At 40.9% G+C, this 18,869-nt stretch overlaps 1 protein-coding gene across 1 annotated transcript in view; it reads right to left on the bottom strand.

Annotated features, from left to right (window-relative positions):
- The window catches only part of LOC117356043 (serpin B10-like), a 71,509-nt gene that overhangs the window by 20,037 nt on the left and 32,603 nt on the right, over positions 1 to 18,869 (bottom strand). Inside the window, exons 5-6 of the mRNA XM_033935298.1 lie at positions 13,313 to 13,447; positions 4,436 to 4,553 (exon numbers count right to left, since the gene is read on the bottom strand). Of these exons, the coding sequence (XP_033791189.1) occupies positions 4,436 to 4,553; positions 13,313 to 13,447 (253 nt within the window). The remainder of the gene's footprint in view (positions 1 to 4,435; positions 4,554 to 13,312; positions 13,448 to 18,869) is intronic.

The following is an 18,869-nucleotide window of genomic DNA, read 5'->3' on the forward strand; positions in this document are numbered from 1 at the left end:
TTGCCTATGATAGAATGTTGGAGGGAAGCTAATGAGTTATTTAAGCTCCCCTTCATAGCTCCAGAGCAGTGATTGCCCTGCAGCTTCTGAGGCAACTTCCCCAGCAAGTGCTTACTTACTGAAATGAATTGAACCGAGTTCATAAGACATAAAGTGGTTAAATTCTGAGCATTTGCTACAGCATTTATACTGGAGGTTATTAGTTTTTTGTTATTGTGATATGGAAACCGCATAGTTGTATGCAGTAGATAAATTTTTTAATAAATAAAAAAATAGGGTGTTTGACTGTGGCACAGTGAGGGAAGCTCCAAAGTGTTAATAGTGCCCTGTCTACATTAGGCCCTCAAAATTTATTTATTGAGATTTATCAACTGCCTTTATGAAGAGATTCACCCAATGCGGCGCACAGCAGGTATAAATCAACATAAAATTTACAATTTTGTTATCAGCATAACAATAGTAAAAACACCAAACATAAATACAGTGGAACCTTGGTTTGCGAGCATAATTCATTCCAGAAGCATGCTCGTAAACCAAAGTGCTCATATATCAAAGTGAATTTCCCCATGGAAAGTAAGGGAAACTCGCTTGATTTGTTCCACATCCCCCCCCCCTCACGAGGCCACCAGCGCTGCTCGCTTCCACCCCACCACATCCCCAAAAGACCCCCCCAGGCCACTGGCGCACTTCCACCCCACCCCCGAGAACCGTCATCAACCCCCACCCGTGAACCCCCACCTTCGAGAATCATCATGGCCCCCCCGCCCATGAGCCCCCACCCCGAGAACCGGCATCGCCCGCCCAAACACTTACCATAATCTGGCACTGACACGAAGCACCAACCCACAGTACGTGCCGGTGCCGTAAGAGCCTGCCGCTTGCCACTGATCTATGCTGGATTGGCCTTGAGCATCTGTGCATGCTCAAGGCCTTCTGGCTTTCGCTCTCTCCAAATTTTTTAAAAACTTTTTTTATGTAAAAGAGGAGGTATTAGTGATTGTAAGTGCACACCAGGCACTAATTATAAGACAATAATGAGCCTCAATGGACTCAATTGTCACTAACAATTCGCATCATTTTGCTCCTCTAAATGTGTATGCTTATGTGTCTCATAATGAGAGCAAACCCAGTGAAAATGATAGGAAAAGGAGAACCATGTCCAAGGTAAAAAAATAACAGAAAATGAACGCTATCTACTAGCTCAAAAATAAATAGCCTACACATTGTTGTTGATAAACGCTGTTATTTATAAGTGTCAAAAATTGAAAAACCTATCCGATTTGAAGCTCTGGACTGATACATGCTTCCTAGCTCCAGACAAATGTCAGCAAATGATGGCAATGTATATGGCAAGGCTAGGAGGTTGAGAGACAGGCGGATTGACATAAGGAACGTTATAGTTGAACTAATACACTGAAACTAATCTCAAACTCCAATAATTTAGGATTTGTTAATTAGAGTATGGTAAAGTGCAGTTACTGTGACTTAGTTGCAAAAATTAATGTATGGTAGCTGAAAAGCCATGTGGTAAGTGTTAAGAGGTGTGACCAGCATCTCCTTATGCAGTTACCCCGGATTCTGTATACTGTGGCCAAAATTGCATGTGCAAATCTGTATGTATTACCAATTTGAGTGGGTAAATTAATTGCTTAACAAGCCAATCAGTGCTGATAATTGCTAATTATAAAGCAATTATTGGTACTAATTAGAATTTACACACACAACTTTCTAAGCGTATTCTAAAATGTAGTGCACATAAAGGGGCCTAAGGCTTTAAGCGCCCAAAATAATCTCAAAAAATTGTCCAAAATGTGGGTTTTTTTCGAGAATGGCCTACCTGTACGTTCAGACGTTTAATCGTCCAGACCGCCACCACGTCTACCTTTAAGCCCTAATCTCGAAAAAAAAAAAAAAAATCACCCAAGTCCGAAACACCAAAAACACAACCTTTTAGACATGGGAGGGACGAGTCCTTCACCTAAAAGCACGATTCTTTAACTGGCATCTGTCATAAGCGTCAGTTAGAGAATCATGGAACCATCCAATCTCTCCTGCCAGAACTTGCTGCAACCCCCCCCCCCCCAAATTATTGCTGGCAAGAGAGATGCCCAATCTCTCCTGCTGGAATCTGCCGTGACCCCCCCCCCCAATCATTAAGCAGAATTCCAATAGTTTACATTCTGGTAATGACTCAGGGAATCTATGAATCGGAGATTATATCTCCGAGAGCAGTTTTCTAGGTCGTCCAATTTGGCCGCGTGTTCAGCTAGTTGTTTTTGCAAACGCTGTATAGTGGGACCCATGGCGATGTCAGTATTTTCCAAGATAGAGATTCTTTTTTCCATTTCATCCAGGTGACTTGTTGTATCCACTAATAAGGTTTCCATATGAGCAATTTGGGATAAGTGTTGCTCCATCCGAGAGTCCAAAGCCATGTTCACCTCTGAGGTGAGTTGCAAAGTTGTAAAAGCCATGGCATCTTCCAGGCCATGTGGTGTCATTTTATCCTTGGGTATGCAATTCTTCTCCTTCTCTTTTTTATGCTTTTGATTCTGTTCTAAATATTTGTCCATACAGTGATGAGGAGCGATATGGCTTAGTAGATCCGCCATTAAGCCAACAAATGGGAAAAAAATATTGAGGTTGAGGCCTCCTGTCCTAAAACAAGAGCTTAATACGCAAAATTTAGGAACATGTTGTTGATAAGAGTTGGAAAGCTAGCTCATGGTGTTAGAAGAGGAAGTTGTGGTCTGTGTAGCTAGGAAGACAGACTGCTGCATTGTACTCCCGGGGTGGGAGAGGAAGTGGTGAGGGCTAGGCTTGAGTAGTGCAAAGAAGAGATAGTTGGGAGGTGAGCCTGGGATTGAGAAAGAAGGAGGTTGCAAAGGGAGGAAAGGAGTTGAGCTGACACGTCTGCTAGGATCAAGGCATCACGTGATCCTCCTCTGGAAGCTTTTTATAGAATTGCACTAAACACTGACCTTTTCGCCACTGATATTTTAGGCAACATATATAGAATTTATCCCTTACTGTGCGGAGTGGATCTATACTGTTTGTAGAAGATATTTCTACAATTTTGTACCTCCATTTAGGCACCCGAAGGATGCATGGTAGGAGCCTATTCTATAGCAGAATATGTGTGTCTAGGTTCAATTATAGAATATTAGCATAAACAGGGATCAGTGTTCCTAATATTTACACACCTACACCAGCCATAGACCTGGAATAACTGCAGGCACAAAAATGCGGCAAGGTTGCATGTAATATCTGCCTATGTCTCACCTATTCTCTGCTCATTGCAAGATAAACTCCCAAATGTAATCTTTTCTGTTTAAACAGTGTTTTGACTTACACCCATGTCTATGCCAATTTTCATTTACATGCTAAGTAAGTCAGGCGTACCATTACAGAATAATGCTTAGTCACCCTGCTGGCATTTTCATGGTTAAGTATAGACTTACTCGCATAAATGCCAGAATTCTAGAGAGTTACACGAGCAAGGAGCATGTAAATGCATGTAACTAGATTATAGAATTGTCCTTCGTGTGGGTCACAATGTATCAAAGGGGACACAGGTGCAAAACAATGCTCTTCCATCCCCCCCCCCGTCATCTCCCTGACATTCCTTAACGATCCCCCACTCCTCTAACTGTCCTGGCTCTTACCTCTAGTGGGGGCAGAAGCGATTTCCAGACTGGCCTTCCCTGTTATAGGCCTGGGTTCAAAATGGCACCTCTAACTCCTAGTGGTACTCTTTCTGTATTACAACCAGGGGTCAAGCTGGCAAATAAGGAGTGTGCACTCAATATATCAGGCTTTGTGTGCGAACAGTCCTAGCCTTAGTCAAGTTAAATAAGATTACTCAATAACAAAGCAGAAGAAAAAGTTCCAGTGTCAGGTTCCCAGGCTTGTGTGCATAGGACCCAAAGGTTCTACATTATATTCAGACAAAGAGATATTACCTTATGGTAATATCATTCCATTTCCCCTCCGTTGTGAATATTGAGCTTTACTTGTTAAAGAGCGTTCTTAGAAAATCAGGGTGAATGAAAGCACTGCCTTTGATTTCTACTGTTACTTCTGCTTCTTTTTCATGCTGAAGCAACGTTCCCCAGCATTTTGTTCAAGCCACATTAGGTAATGCAAGAGTAAAACAATTAAGGCGTTTTGATCAAGGCAAGAGGTCCAGTTCTTTGTGGCACTGAAGTAAATGGGAAGGAAATCAATTCTAAAGTCTTCTTCAGTGTGTGTTTACTTTCTTTTCCCTTGTCACTGTAATTACATTCAAAATGATGTAGGTGCTTGTGAAGACAAGTTTTAAAAATATATAGTAGATTTTGATCTTCAAGTCCTTTCCATATGGTCCTGTACGAAAAAGCTTGATTATGCTTTTCAAGTAGAGAAAAATGTCAGTTTAAGGCTGTTTTACACTTACTGTCTGTTTGGTTTTCGACCCAGCGATTAATTTCTTTTCTGGCATCTTCTGCTGCTGTTGCAAAGTTAACAGTTTGTGGCTTTGCATGGAAGTATGTCTCCATGAGTTCTAAGTATTCCTTTAAAACAAAAGGTGAAAAGGGCATTTTAAAATTCTCTATATTATCAAATGAAAGAGGGTCTATGACTTTAATACAAGTGAAGGCATGGTTCTAGAATTGGCAGTGCATTGTAAATGATTTGTTTTAGTATCCTAACAATAAGTAAAAAGAAAGTTCTTCAAAGTCTAAGTCAGGGGGGAAGTTTTGAATAGCCAAGGTTGTACATGAATACTGTAGATCAACATTTTCAGATTAGTACATGACTAATTTCCGACGTGATTCATATTGGAAATTAATCACGTAGTTGCAATATTGTGAAATCTGTGGTTTGTTCTGTCTACTCATGTTGTTTTTGTGATGACACTATTGTTGTATTTCAGTGGGAGAAATTTGGGAGTGCTTCTTTCATTGAAACTGAAATAATCTCCTAAGCCTGAAATAATTGGTCAGAAAAAGTGTGGTGGGTTTGCTTGATATCATTCAATGGAAGAACTTCAGCAGACCGTCCCTTTGAAGAACTTTTACATCAGAGAGAAAAATAGCACTAATTGTGAGTCATCATGTGATATACATAAGAACATACATAAGAACATAAGCCGTGCCTCTGCTGGGTCAGACCTGAGGTCCATCATGCCCAGCAGTCCGCTCACGCGGTGGCCCATTATTCTATGCACGTACCCTTTGGTGTACAGGACTAAACAGCTAATACATCTATGGCTCAATGAACATGAAAGTTATTTAAAGTGATTTATAAATACTACAAATAAAAATAAAGACTAGGATGTGTTCTGTTCTGTGTGTGGCTGATTGGATAAAGAAATGGCATTTTGTTGTAGATTTTAGATGGTAAGTCATTGATGCAGTACCTGTGAAGGTACTGGGAGGGGATTTTGACCATGTTTTTAATTTACAAGAACATTATTGGACTTATATTCTAAGGTTAGTTCGCCTGCTGGATTGACATTATTTTATTTTGGGAGATGTGCTCTGATAGGTTGATCTGAATGGAGGATTCTTCTTGGAGATAGCTTTAAGGCCTGTCGACACTGTGTTTAACTGAGCATCATGACAGACTGAAAAATGGAAACTTTTTTTAGACTATTAAAGAGAAGTCCCTTTTGAAGGTCGGTTTGAAGATTTCATGTGAGATTCCATTTCTGAAGCAAAGTGTTGGCTTGAAACATATTGTGTCAGGTATTATTTAAGCATTTTGAGAGGGCTCTCCAAAGTTTGAAGCTAAATCTATTGCACATTTCTTTTGAAGATGAATTTTGAAAAATATTGTCCCCCAGATTCTACACATGATACTCAAAATTAGGCACAGATTTCTGCATGTAGCTTAATAGGTTAATTGGCTCTTAATTGGCAGTAAGATTTAATCAATTGACCTTAACAAGTGTGGATTGGAGCCAAGAGGTTATGCACAGAGATACTGCAGGCCCTATACTAAAACTCCCGTGCCTACTTTCCATTGTGTTCAACTTCAAAATGGGTGTATTCATAGGAGTATGGACGGATCAGAGGTGTGACTGGAAATAAGGTGCATGGTTACAGTATATTATCATTACCGTGCCCAGTGTCAGTATTTACATCAGCCTTTAGCTAAAATAAATGCTTGCGCCTAAAGTTAGGCATGAGAATGCACACTAAGCTGGTTTTCTATAAAGACCATTCCACACTGTAAGGTCTTTATAGATTCACTAGTGTTTAAGCCCGTTACATTAACGGGTGCTAGGATATATGTCTGTCTGTCTTTCTTTCTTTCTGTGTCTCTCCCTGCCCCTGTCTCTCTCTTCCTTTCTTTCTGTCTTTCTCCCTCCCACTGTCTGTTCTTCTTTCTTTTTGGTTCTCTCTCTGGCATCCTGTCTGTCTGTCTTTCTTTCTTTCTGTCTCTCTCCCTGCCCGCTGTCTTTCTGTGTGTCTGTCTTTCGTTCTAATGCGCTGCTTGCCTGCCTGTCTTTCTGTATCTCCATGGCCCCCTTCTGTCTCCCCTCCCCCAAAGCAAACCAAGATTGCTCCCAGGCCCCCTTTCCCTCTCCATCCCCTCCACTTCCCTGTGCAGCAGCAGCAGCATTTCCCTCCCACCCTTCCCTGTGTAGCAGCAGCATTTCCCGTCCTTCCCTGTGCAGCAGCAGCAGCATTTCCCCCCCCCCCACACACACACTTCCCTGTGCAGCAGCTGCATTTCTCACCCTTCCCTGTGCAGCAGCAGCGTTTCCTGGCCTTCCCTGTGCAGAAGCATCATTTCCCCCCCGCACACACACTTCCCTGTGCAGCAGCAGCATTTCTCACCCTTCCTTGTGCAGCAGCAGCATTTCCCAGCCTTCCCTGTGCAGAAGCAGCATTCCCCCCCACACTTCCCTGTGCAGCAGTAGCATTTCTCAGCCTTCCCTATAGAGAAGCAGCATTTCCCCCCCATACACACACACACTTCCCTGTGCAGCAGCAGCATTTCCCAGCCTTCCCTGTGCAGCAGCAGCATTTCCCGGCCTTTCCTGTGCAGCAGCAGCATTTCCTGCCGCCCCCTTCCCAGCCGCCTTGTTTAAATTCAGAGAAAAGCGCTGTACCGCGCTACCGCTGACTTTGGCGTCTTCTATCCACTGCGGCCAACCCTAGCAGAAACAGGAAGTAGTGAGAGAGGGCGGGCCGCAGTGGACAGAAGACGGCGAGGCCAGCAGTAGCACGGTGCAGCGCTTTTCTCTGAATTTAAATGCGTGTGAGCCGGCGAGAAGGAGGAGGCTTAAAAGTAGCTGGTTTTGGCGGTAAGTGAGGGCAGGAGGGGGGAGTCACTGGCTGTGCTGTGTCTCTCTGTGTTCGAATTCGAAAATGGAATTCGGCACGAAGGGACACAGCACTTGTCAGTGGCCACCGAGGTCGGCAATCGGGTGGGCGAGGACGCAGCTCAGGAAACTGGGAAGGTGTTGGCGGGCGGCGGTGGGGGCCTTCTCCTGCAGGCGCTCATATCTCAGGGGTCCGGCTCATCCCGGCAGGGAGAGAGCTTGCCTGCACTTCCTCGCAGCAGCAGTTAGTGAGTGAGGGCGGGAGGAGGGGAGTGGCCAGAATGTTCCCTGCCGCCGAGTTCTAAAATGGAACACGGCCATGGATCACACACCACAACGGCAGGGATCATGCTTGTTTAACAGCGCATGCTCCGGTAAGCTTTTATTATATAGGATGCTTAGCGTGTATCAACCTGACACTTAACTTTGGGCAACCTATACTGAATTTCCCTCCTGTATGTATGAAGAAAGAAAAATGGTTTAAATAGAATTTGCACTTTATTATGCACAATGGTCCGGATTCTATAAGCAGCGCCAGGATAGGCAGCTTCCCCTATTAGTGATGCCTATCATGTGTCAATCATGCAATGGTGCCATTTATATAATCACAGCCACGTCACAGATAGACAACGGAAATATAGGCCAGGGTTTTCAAGGCCTACATTTTCGGCACCTATCTGTGATGAGAATTGCAACCAGGAGGCACTTACAAATACCTAAGGGTACTTCTGGCGTTAACCATGCCTATTTTTCCCTTAGGTGCCCTTAGGCACCTATATAGTTGCAGTTCCAGTGCCATTTGTGGAGTCACTGTCCTTTTTAAAAATGACTGTTTAATTGCTTTTAAATGACAATCACATTGATTAAAGCCAATTAAACCAATTAGGCAGTGGTAGGGCAACTACCACCGCCTAAATTTTAGCGGCTCTTGAAGAATCTTGTCCAATGTGAATAACAGATCTATGATCAAAGCATGATAGAGGTTATCTAAAGTTTTTATTATTTAGCTTTGATCTCATTTGGTTTAATGGTCCAAAAATGTTTATGAGAAATATACTTCTTGTTTTGGTAGCTGTATATAAGGATTTTTGTGCTTTTGCATTATTTCTCATTTTGAAAGTTTTGGGATTTGCATTTACAATTTGTTAAAACTTTATATTCTGCCTGGCAACTAAAGATCACAATGGTTGGCAATACTAAAAACCATGTACGTAAATATAGAACAGATAATATAGAACTCCATTTTGAATAGAAAAGACCTAAGCAAAGTCAAACATACAGCATTATAAACAAGCGAGAAATATAAAACTCACACCTAAATTCCCAGATCTGGAGATAATGGGTTGACTTTTACAGAATAGGCTTAAAATAGATTGATTTTTGGAGACCACACAGAGGCCTTCTGTCCTAAAACAAGAGCTTAATATGCAGAGTTTAGGAACAAGTTGTTGATAAGAGCTGGAAAGCTAGCTCATGGTGTTTGAAGAGGAAGTTGTGGTCTATGTAGATAGGAAGACAGACTGTTGCATTGTACTCCCGAGGTGGGAGAGGAAGTGGTGAGGGCTAAGCTTGAGCAGTGCAAAGAAGAGATAGTTGGGAGGTGAGCCTGGGATTGAGAAAGAAAGAGGTTGCAGAGGGAAGAAAGGAGTTGTCTTGAGGTGAGGGAAAGAGAGACCTAAGGTTTCAAGCTTGAGGAGGGGATGAAGAGAATGAGCTGGGGAATATTCCTGGGGATTGTAGTACATAAATGAGCTAGGAGAGGGGTAGGCAATTCCAGTCCTCGAGAGCCACAGGCAGGTCAGGTTTTTAGAATATCCACAATGAATAGCTCAACCATATTTATTGTGGATATCCTGAAAATCTGACCTGCCTGTGACTCTCGAGGACCGGAATTGCCTACCCCTGAGCTAGGAATTGAGTCAATAGAGGGAACAATGCAAGGTGGAGAATCTAATGAGGGAAGGAGTACAACCTTGGAATAGTAAAGTCTGGTATGGAGGGACCAGGATTTTTGAAGCACTTTTACTGTATGAGGTACATGAGTATCTTTCAGTAATAACTTTTCCTTTGTTGCATTTTAAATTATTCATTACTCAGACAGTGATTATACTGTGTTAAGATCACAAAGAATAAGCAGAATTGTACAATATTCTGAGCAGAAATTTTATTTCTTTTTTTGCATAGAATTTGCACTGTGCACATTAAACTAACTCTCAAAAGGAAGCCACTTGCATTCTTTCCTATTTGAAATGAGCAGATTCAGAATGTGTGTATTGAAAAGCATCTGCATACATTATTTCTGCAGCTTATGCAAATGGCCGAGCAGAGCCAGATTCATGTGCATATTAAAAAAAATTATATTAGCACAAGCTGTTTTTCTCTTCTGATCTAAACAATGCCACAGGAACATCTATTGCAACTAAATGCATGTACATTATTAACCCTGTGCCTACTGTTAGCTGCATTCAAACCCTTATCTTTTATTAAGCTATGAGAGGTTTTTACAGTGGCCCAGAGTGCTAAATCCTGCTGGTCCGATGCTCATAGAATTCCTAAAAGCGTTGGAACATTTAGCACCCCGGGCCACGGTAGAAACCTCTACCGTGGCTTAGTAAAAGAGGGCCAAAGTTAGCCATTTTCAGTGGAGTCCATTTTACCTAGATAAATACCTTTGAAAATTGCCCTTTATTGTCCTTTCAATACACTTTTAACTTCTTAAAAATTACTCTTATATCAACAATATATGCTAACAGTTTATGCTAATATATAAGGGGCTGCTGAAAAATTCTCAGCCCAACCAAGAAGAGAATGATGTGGAGCCATGAAACTTGCAAATTATTCCACACTTTTCATTGAAAGGAAAAGTATCAAGAAAAGTGTGCAATAACTTGTAAGTTTCATGGCTCCACATCATTTTCTTCTTGGTTGGACTGAGAATTTTTCAGCAGATCCTCATATATTCCAGGTATAATATTTTTAATTAGGAATTTTATTTTATTGTATTTTTTATAATTCTTTATTCATTTTTAAACTTTCAACAAGCAAGTTATAATACAATCATATCCACTTTAATATCACTTTTTAATCATACATTTATTAAATCATAATATAATTTATCCCTCCCTCCCTCCCATATATTAGTATAATTTCAGATAATTTGAAATTAAACCCTTCCACCCCCCACCCTATACTTCAATTAATAAAAGGGGAAGCTATAAATATATTAACTATAACCAATCTTTACAATAATTTGTTAATGGCTCCCAAACTTCAATAAATTTTTTATATCGTCCCTGTTGAATAACTAATATTTTTTCCATTTAAAAAAATATGACACAATGAATTCCACCAGAAATTATAACTTAATCTATCAATAATCAAGCAAAATGAGAATGATGAAAAATAAAATACAAATTAAATACTCCTCTTTAATCTCTAGATATCTGCCTCTACTTACCAGCAAGGCCACTGCCTCGATTTTGCCTTCTTCTCCACCTCCAAATCCTTCCTCCCATCACTTTCTGCCCAGACCATGCCTGAGTACTTCCGTGACAAAGTTTACAAGGTTAAATTTGAGTTTTCTACCAGGTCACCTCCATCTGCTCTTCCCCCCATTTCATTCTCATAACCTTCCTTCAACCCCTACCACCCTTGATCCTTGCCTAAAATCACAAAAGAGGAAATTGCATATTCACTATTTGTTTTTGACCCCTCTGTTTATCTCAAGCTATTCTTTACGCACTACAATCTGGCTTTTGCCTTCTACATTCTACAGACAGTCCTTGCCAAAGTCTGTAGTGACTTGGTTATGGTCAGATATAAAAGTCTTTACTCTGTCCTCATCATTCTTGACCCTTCTGCTGCTTTCTACACTTTTGATCACCACCTCAGCATTTCAGGGCTCTATTCTGCCTTGGGTTGATTCTTATCTCTCCTATTACACCTTTAGTGTATGCTCTGGTGCACCCTCCAATATTGCTGTCCCACTATCAGGTGGTGTACTTCAGGACTCTGTCTTGGGATTTGTTTTCTACTTGTTTCCTTAGTGCACACCAATCTCTTTCCATTGTTTTCAGTATCATCATCATGCTGATGATGCCCAGATCTACCTTTGTGCACCAGAAATTTCATCAGGAATTCAGGCCCAAGTCTCAGTCTGCGTATGTGACACCGGTGCCTGGATGTCCCACTGCCATTGAAAAATGAACATGGCTAAGACAGATTCTTAGCTTTTTCCATAAACATGTCTGTCCTGTTCCTCTGTTCTTTTTTTCTGTGGATAATGCAGCCATTCTCCCTGTCCCCCCCAACTCATAACTCTGGGGTCATTTTTAACTCCTCTCTTTCTCTACACACCTCCAATCGACTAAAATATGTCCCTTCTTTTTAACATCATCAAAATTCACACCCTTCCTTTCTGAACACACTACCACCTCTCCCCTTCAAACTGTTCTTAATTCTGCTGCATAACTTGGATCAAATAAGAAACAAACACCCAAACTACTAGGGAATGCAGGTCTTTGTTACTGTCCTGCCCAAACCACTCTCCTCCCTGCCCTCCCCATGTTCCCTTGCTAGTTAGATGTAGTGAGCTTCTACATGTTTGAATAGACCCTGTTTTGAAATGGAGTTTAAATGTCTGGGCCTCTCTAGATGTATAAAGGCTGCCATTCAGACCTGTAAGCTGTGGATGAGTCTATAATAATCACTGCCTATATACTCGAGTATAAATCAATCCAAATATAAACCAAGGTGACTTTTCCCCAAAAAGGAGGAAAAAAGATTGACTCGAATATAAACTGAGATTAGAAAGTTGGACAATCCTAGTGAGAAAGTTGACAAAGACTAGACATTTTTGCCATAAGTTTTAACACATTTTTTTAAAACTTGAACTATTGTTTAGTACAAAACCACATAATATTTACAATAACAGCAGTTTAAACAATATGGCCTTCCAGAAGAGGGCCCTCAGGACAAGGGTGGCCTATTGACTCAGAAGAAGTTCCTGTGATTTGAGGTTTTTGTTCCCACATCCCCTAGTAGCTTGAGAAGCCTTTGAGAAAAATGTATTTTGGGGGTCTGCCCATGAAGGTTCCCTAGTGGCTACATGAGCTTGAAGGAAGGAAACAGTAACATAGAACAGGATAGTATAAACAGAAAAAAGCCTAAACCCGTATACCCTATCCAGTCCACCCATCCATGCTAACTGCTCAGCTCCATAATCCCCACCTTGACCTCAATTTAATAATCAAGCACAACAACACTTGTAAACCCTCCCCTTCCTCGATGAATACAGGCACCACTATCCTTCATGGATACCCCTCCCTCAGCTGGTATTGTACTTACCGCTAAAGAAAGCTGCTTCTGATGCTGAAGAAAGCTGATGCCACTACCCCAAACTAAGCTGCTGCCACCGATGCTATATGGTGATCTGGTGTGGGACAATGAGCATCTGTGAATGCTCAAGGCCTGCCGGCTGCCACCTCCTTTGAGAATCTCAGAGGGGGCGGGAGCTGGCAGGACTTGAGCATGCGCAGATGCTCAAGGCCCCACACTGGATCACCATACAGCATTGGCAGCATCCCTTTTAATGGTAAGCGCGATGCTGATTGAGGGGGGTCATCCATGAAGAATAGTGATTGGGGGGGGGAGTGTATGATGGACAGATGTTGTATTGTGGTGGCAGGGGAGTGGCACACACATGGAAGGCTACAGCCTTGGTGGTCATTGAGGGTTGAGTGGAAAAGGGCAGTCGCACCGGTGGTCAGTTAGTAGCTTGAATATAAACCAAGATCCCCATTTTTGGGTCTTTTTTTGGCACAAAAATCTTGGTTTATATTCAAGTATATACAGTATATTGTTGCTGAATATACATATCAAGTTAAATACTGTGGCTGGCCTTTAAATTAAAATATTGACCACTGCCAGCAAATATTACTCCTTTAGTTAATTTGAATATTATCTGCTTGTCCAAGCATTCAAAAATGTGTAACTTACATTCCTGAATGTATAATATTGATTTGCATACAAGTTGTTGGCAGTTCTCAGTAGGTAATTACTGTTAGGTTTGTTGATTTCAGAGTACAGTTCTTGGAATCCCTGAAGAATTCTGGTGGTATTGACGTTACCTGGCTTTAAAGGGGGAAAAAAAAAACAATTCTCATTAAATTTATTTCAGGTGATTAGACTTTTGATGATCTACAGCTGCTGCCTCCGCACCCTAAGGTTGTAGGATCGACCCCAACACTTCTCCTTGTTATCCTGGGAATGTTACTTTACCCTCCATTGCCCCAGGTATATAATAAGTACCAGTATATATGTAAACCGCTTTCAATGTGTAGCCACATAAAGCCGGTAAACAGGTCCCATCCCCTTTCCCTATTATTCTGATTTCTAACTCGTTTTCTGGCAGTCCCAATAGTTTATTTTCTTTCATTATTTAATTTGTATCCCACGTAATCCAATGTTCTTAGCAGGTTACAAAAGAACATTCATGACTAAAATAGCATGAATGATTAATATAATTATAACAAATACTCATAATAGTCAACAGCCCGAATTGTCTCTAGCTTTAGATATTCTCCAATAAGAACATACATAAAGGATCCAAAGCTTATTCAATTTTTTTCAAATCTTTTTCAAGAACCTCAGAACACCACTGCAGGCTCTTTTTGCTCATAGCCTTAAGCTTGACGTGTACGTTCCTCACCGGTTCAGATTTTAAAGAGCATTGTTTATAAAGATTCAAATTTCTTTAAATAGTTGAAATAGTTATTTTTCATTTAACTATTTGAACAAATTTGAATATTTATAAATGATGCACTTTAAAATCTGAACCGGTGAGGAACGTACACGTCAAGCTTAATAATATAATTCTAACAACATAAAATCATTAAAATAATTTTAAATCACCAATAAAACATTCGTCCTAAATACCATCTTTTTCTAGATCTGGACACTTACCCCCCCCCCTCCTTTACAAAGCCGCACTACCGTTTTTAGCGCCAGCAGCGGTAAAGGAATTCTATGAGTGTTGGATCTGTTACCGCGACAGCTGGTGCTAAAAACGCTAGTGCGGCTTTGTAAAGGATGGGGTTAGTGCAGCACTAGTTAGCACCGCTTTTTAAGTGACATATGTAGAATTTGGCCGGTGTATATAAATAGGAGTTCTACCTATGTCCCACCTGTGCTTCACCCATGTGTTTGTTACCCCTTGCATATACATGCTATGAGTTAAGCGAATATTTGTAGAATAGCGCCAACATGCCTTAGTGGCACTTACATACTGTAGATATAAGTGCATATATACATATAATAGCTAGTATTCTAAACATGCACATGCACAAAATGGGCACAAAAATATTATTACAAACAAGAGAAAAATCCAACAGGAACTACAGCAAAACCAAGCAAAAAGCAAAAACCAAAAACAACTGCAGACTATGTACAAGATGCAGGCACTGTTTATTTCAAACTCTAATGGTATATACAACCTTATTACCAACCGAGGGACCCGACACGGTCCGTGTTTCGGACAACAAACCTTCCTCAGGGGTCCGTGGTAGATAAGGTTTTGCATTAAAGGGAAAAACAAGTGCCCGAACGAGTGTAGTATTGGATTGTAAAAAGCAATGGCTTTTCCATTGAGATTGCAATGCTTTTTACAATCCAGCACTACACTCGTTCGGGCACTTGTTTTTCCCTTTAATGCTGTTTGTTGCAAAACCTTATCTACCACGGACCCCTGAGGAAGGTTTGTTGTCCAAAACACAGACCGTGTCGGGTCCCTCGGTTGGTAATAAGGTTGTATATACCATTAGAGTTTGAAATAAACAGTGCCTGCATCTTGTACATAGTCTGCAGTTGTTTTTGGTTTTCACAAAAATATTATTGCCTAGTTTATAGATTTGTGCTGTATAAGTAGAATCTAAACTAGGTTCGTAAGATCAGCAGTAGCCAAGTTAGATGCAATAAATTCTGAGAAATACCACAAGACGTCTAGAATATTCTAAACTAAACTAAACCTTAAGGGCTTCTTTTACGAAGCCGCGTTAGCGGTTTAACGCGTGTAATAGTGCGCGCTAATTTGTTGGCCGCTCTAGCCGCTACCACCTCCTTTTGAGCAGGAGGTAGTTTTTTGACTAGCGCGGAGGTTAGCGCGCGCTAAAAACGTGCGTGCGATAAAGCCGCATCCTCTCCATAAAGACAGAGCTCAGCACGGTTTACAGGAACTTTAATATAATGAAGGAAAAACATAATAAGAGATAGTGATTATAAAGAGGATAGTGAGCTTTACATTTTTGAGAATAGCCAGGTTTTCAATTTTTATTTTTATATATTTATTCGTGCAATAAAATCAAATTACTGCACAACATAAACTCTATCTCCCCATGGTTAGCTTCAGTGCGCACTTTATGGAATCAGAGCCTAAGAGACTTGTTCACTAAAATGCAGTATGATTTTAGAATTACCTTGTGCTAATGGCCAAATTTATTGTACAGTAATTGCAAAACTGCTGTATTAACTCTTTGGGGGGTTCCTATTGCTTTGCCGTTTAGTTAACACTGAGCATTAGCATACACTAAAAAGGTTAGTGTAGGCATATAATACATAACATTAGCATTCGCATTCCCGTCACCTGCAACTGAAAGCTAATCACCATCAATCAATAATCACACAACTCAGTTTTATTGGAATAAATATTTGGCCGCAGCTTTATTATCTATCTGAATATTATCTTCACTTACAATACAATCTGTGTCCAAAAACCAACAAACCCCCAATGCATATTTCACACATCCCCAGGGAGCTATTCGGTGTCGAAACTAGCTCCAGTTAAGTCTTTAAATTTATAACATTCCCCCAAACATGGCCCACGGTGACGCAAGGCCATGCTTCCCCTCCCCTCCCCCCAAACATGACCCACGGTGACGCCAGGTCATGCTTCCCCTCCCCCCAAACATGACCCACGGTGACGCCAGGTCATGCTTCCCCTCCCCCCAAACATGATCCACGGTGACGCAAGGCCATGCTTCCCCTCGCAGCGGTATCGCATACGAGTGTTACATTTATTTATTTATTAACTGCTCATCTCCCAGATCCAACTGGGCCAAACCCCATTTTCCGCCCCACCCAAAGCTGCGACCACCTCCCCCAACCCCATAAGCTTCACCAAATCCACCCAAGTCGACATATAACATGTACACCCCCCACCCCACCCCACAACACTAACACAAAACATAACACCAGCACAAATGGGAGGGAGGGAGGGATAATCTTTTCCTGAAGAGACTACTCTACTGTTCCCCTTTCCTCACAGAATTCACTCCAAACTGCCACAACATCCAACCAATCACGTGACTGCTCCACCCCATCACCTTAGAAACCTCCCTAATCATTTTTCTTTCTTACAAGCTCTGTCTGTTAACCCTTTCTTACTTCCTCTTATAAAATTGTCAATCTTTATTCTACAGACCCTTGATAACACCTCATATATTCCCTTTACCCTCTGTCCACCCTGCCCCCATCACTCAATAAATATTACCAGCTGGTGACATCAGCTCAGCTAATGTTATATCACACCAGATGAATCTGGTGTTCTTCTATATAGATAGTTACACCTATTCATGTGGAATTAATAGCACCGCATTTCTATATTTTTGGGGTCTTCCTTCTGCTGCAGTAAACATTATGACATAGTAACAACCTCTGTGATAAGTGTCCATATTCGTCAGATGTTCTTATGATTGACAAGACTGTTTTATGTATGGTCCTTATTGTTTATTGTTATTAAAGCAGGGCTTGAAGATCAGGCTCACTCTGCTCTTTTCTATTGGATTTTTTTGCTACTTCAGCATGTCTGCGGTGTTCTTTGCTCACATGTTTAAAGACAATAGACTGTTTTCAGTCCAATGCTTTATATGTGAGTTTGCAAACAATTGGACCCCTGAAGAGGCAGGGCCCGGTTGAATTTTTACCACTGTATTTTTTATCATTGTATTTTCATGTTTTTATATGTCAGTGTATAATAAATTATCTCCAGAACATCTATATCCACAGTTTTTTGTTTCATCGGTGGATTGTTTTCACTGTGGATCATTGGGTCTCCCCATTTTTTATTGTATACAGCCAAAGCCATAATAGTTTGAGGCGGTTTACAATAAGAAGTACTGGACAATCAGTGAAAAATACAGTGCAGACCATCAGAAATACATACAAGATAAAAAAAATTAAAATAGTGAATCATTAGGTTACAAATCGATGAAATAACTGTGTTTTTACTAATTTTCTAAAAATAGAATAAGATGGAGCACGCATAATAATATTACCCAGCCAGTCATTCATTTTTCCTGTCTGAAAGGCAAGAGTTCTATCCAGAAATCTGTTAAAATGACAAGCATTAACTGTTCGGTAAGCAAACATATACGGCCTCTTTTACAAAGCCGCTCTAGTGGCTGTGCTGCGCTAACAGCCCCGAAGCCCATAGAGATTTAAAGGGCTTCGGGGGCTGTTGCTGTGCGGCTTTGTAAAAAAAGGCCGATAGAGTCTGCATGTAGGCCTGCTAAAACAGTCTAGAAAAAAGTGAGAGACCAGATACGCAGGAGCCCTACCAAATATTGATTTAAAACAAAGAACTCTTGCCTCCACTGGCAGCCAGTGTAGTTTTTGATAATAGGGAGTAATATGATCCCATTTTTTTTCAAACTAAAAATCAGTCGAACTGCTGAATTTTGAATAACTCGAAGTCTTTTCAAGGCTTTCTTGTATGTTCCCAAATAAATAATATTGCAATAGTCAAGCATACTTAAGGTGGAAGACTGAACTAGCAGACGAAATTATACTACATCAAAATACTTTAATGGTTCGGAGTTTCCATAAAGTTTGGAGTTTCCATAATACCAAGAAACATTTTCTGACTAACACCAAGGCCCTGAATCTATAAAAAGCACCTAGGCTAGGCACTGGTAAGTTCCTAGATCGGTGGTGTCTAGAGATGCCTAGCCAATTTCCATGCAAAAATCATAATTTTTTGCAATTGGCTGAAATGGCGTGATAATTGAAAACACCATTAAAAGCTATTTAAAAAACAACAACAACAAAAAAACCCATTAAGAGTTCTGCGTCGAAATCGGTGTGGAATGACTTAGGTATCAATAATATATAACTTCCACAAGTGATAAAGAATCGATGTTATAATGAGCTTAACTATGCATATGTCAATGCTCAGGTATCCAGGGATTTTCAAAAAGCCACCCGAGTAGCATAATTCATGGTGGTAAAATCCTATATATATATTACTATATTAGGATTTTTTATATACCGCCTATCAAGGTTATCTAAGTGGTTTTACAATCAGGTACTCAAGTATTTTCCCTATCTGTCCCGGTGGGCTCACAAACTATCTAACGTACCTGGGGCTATGGAGGATCAAGTGACTTGCCCAGGGTCACAAGGAGCAGTGCGTAATTTGAACCCACAACCCCAGGGTGCTGAGGCTGTAGATCCAACCACTGCACCACACACTCCTCATTAATCCCAACCTAGCATTTATGAC

This window comes from Geotrypetes seraphini, chromosome 2 (assembly GCF_902459505.1).
Source record: "Geotrypetes seraphini chromosome 2, aGeoSer1.1, whole genome shotgun sequence".
NCBI classification, from domain to species: Eukaryota; Metazoa; Chordata; class Amphibia; order Gymnophiona; family Dermophiidae; genus Geotrypetes; species Geotrypetes seraphini.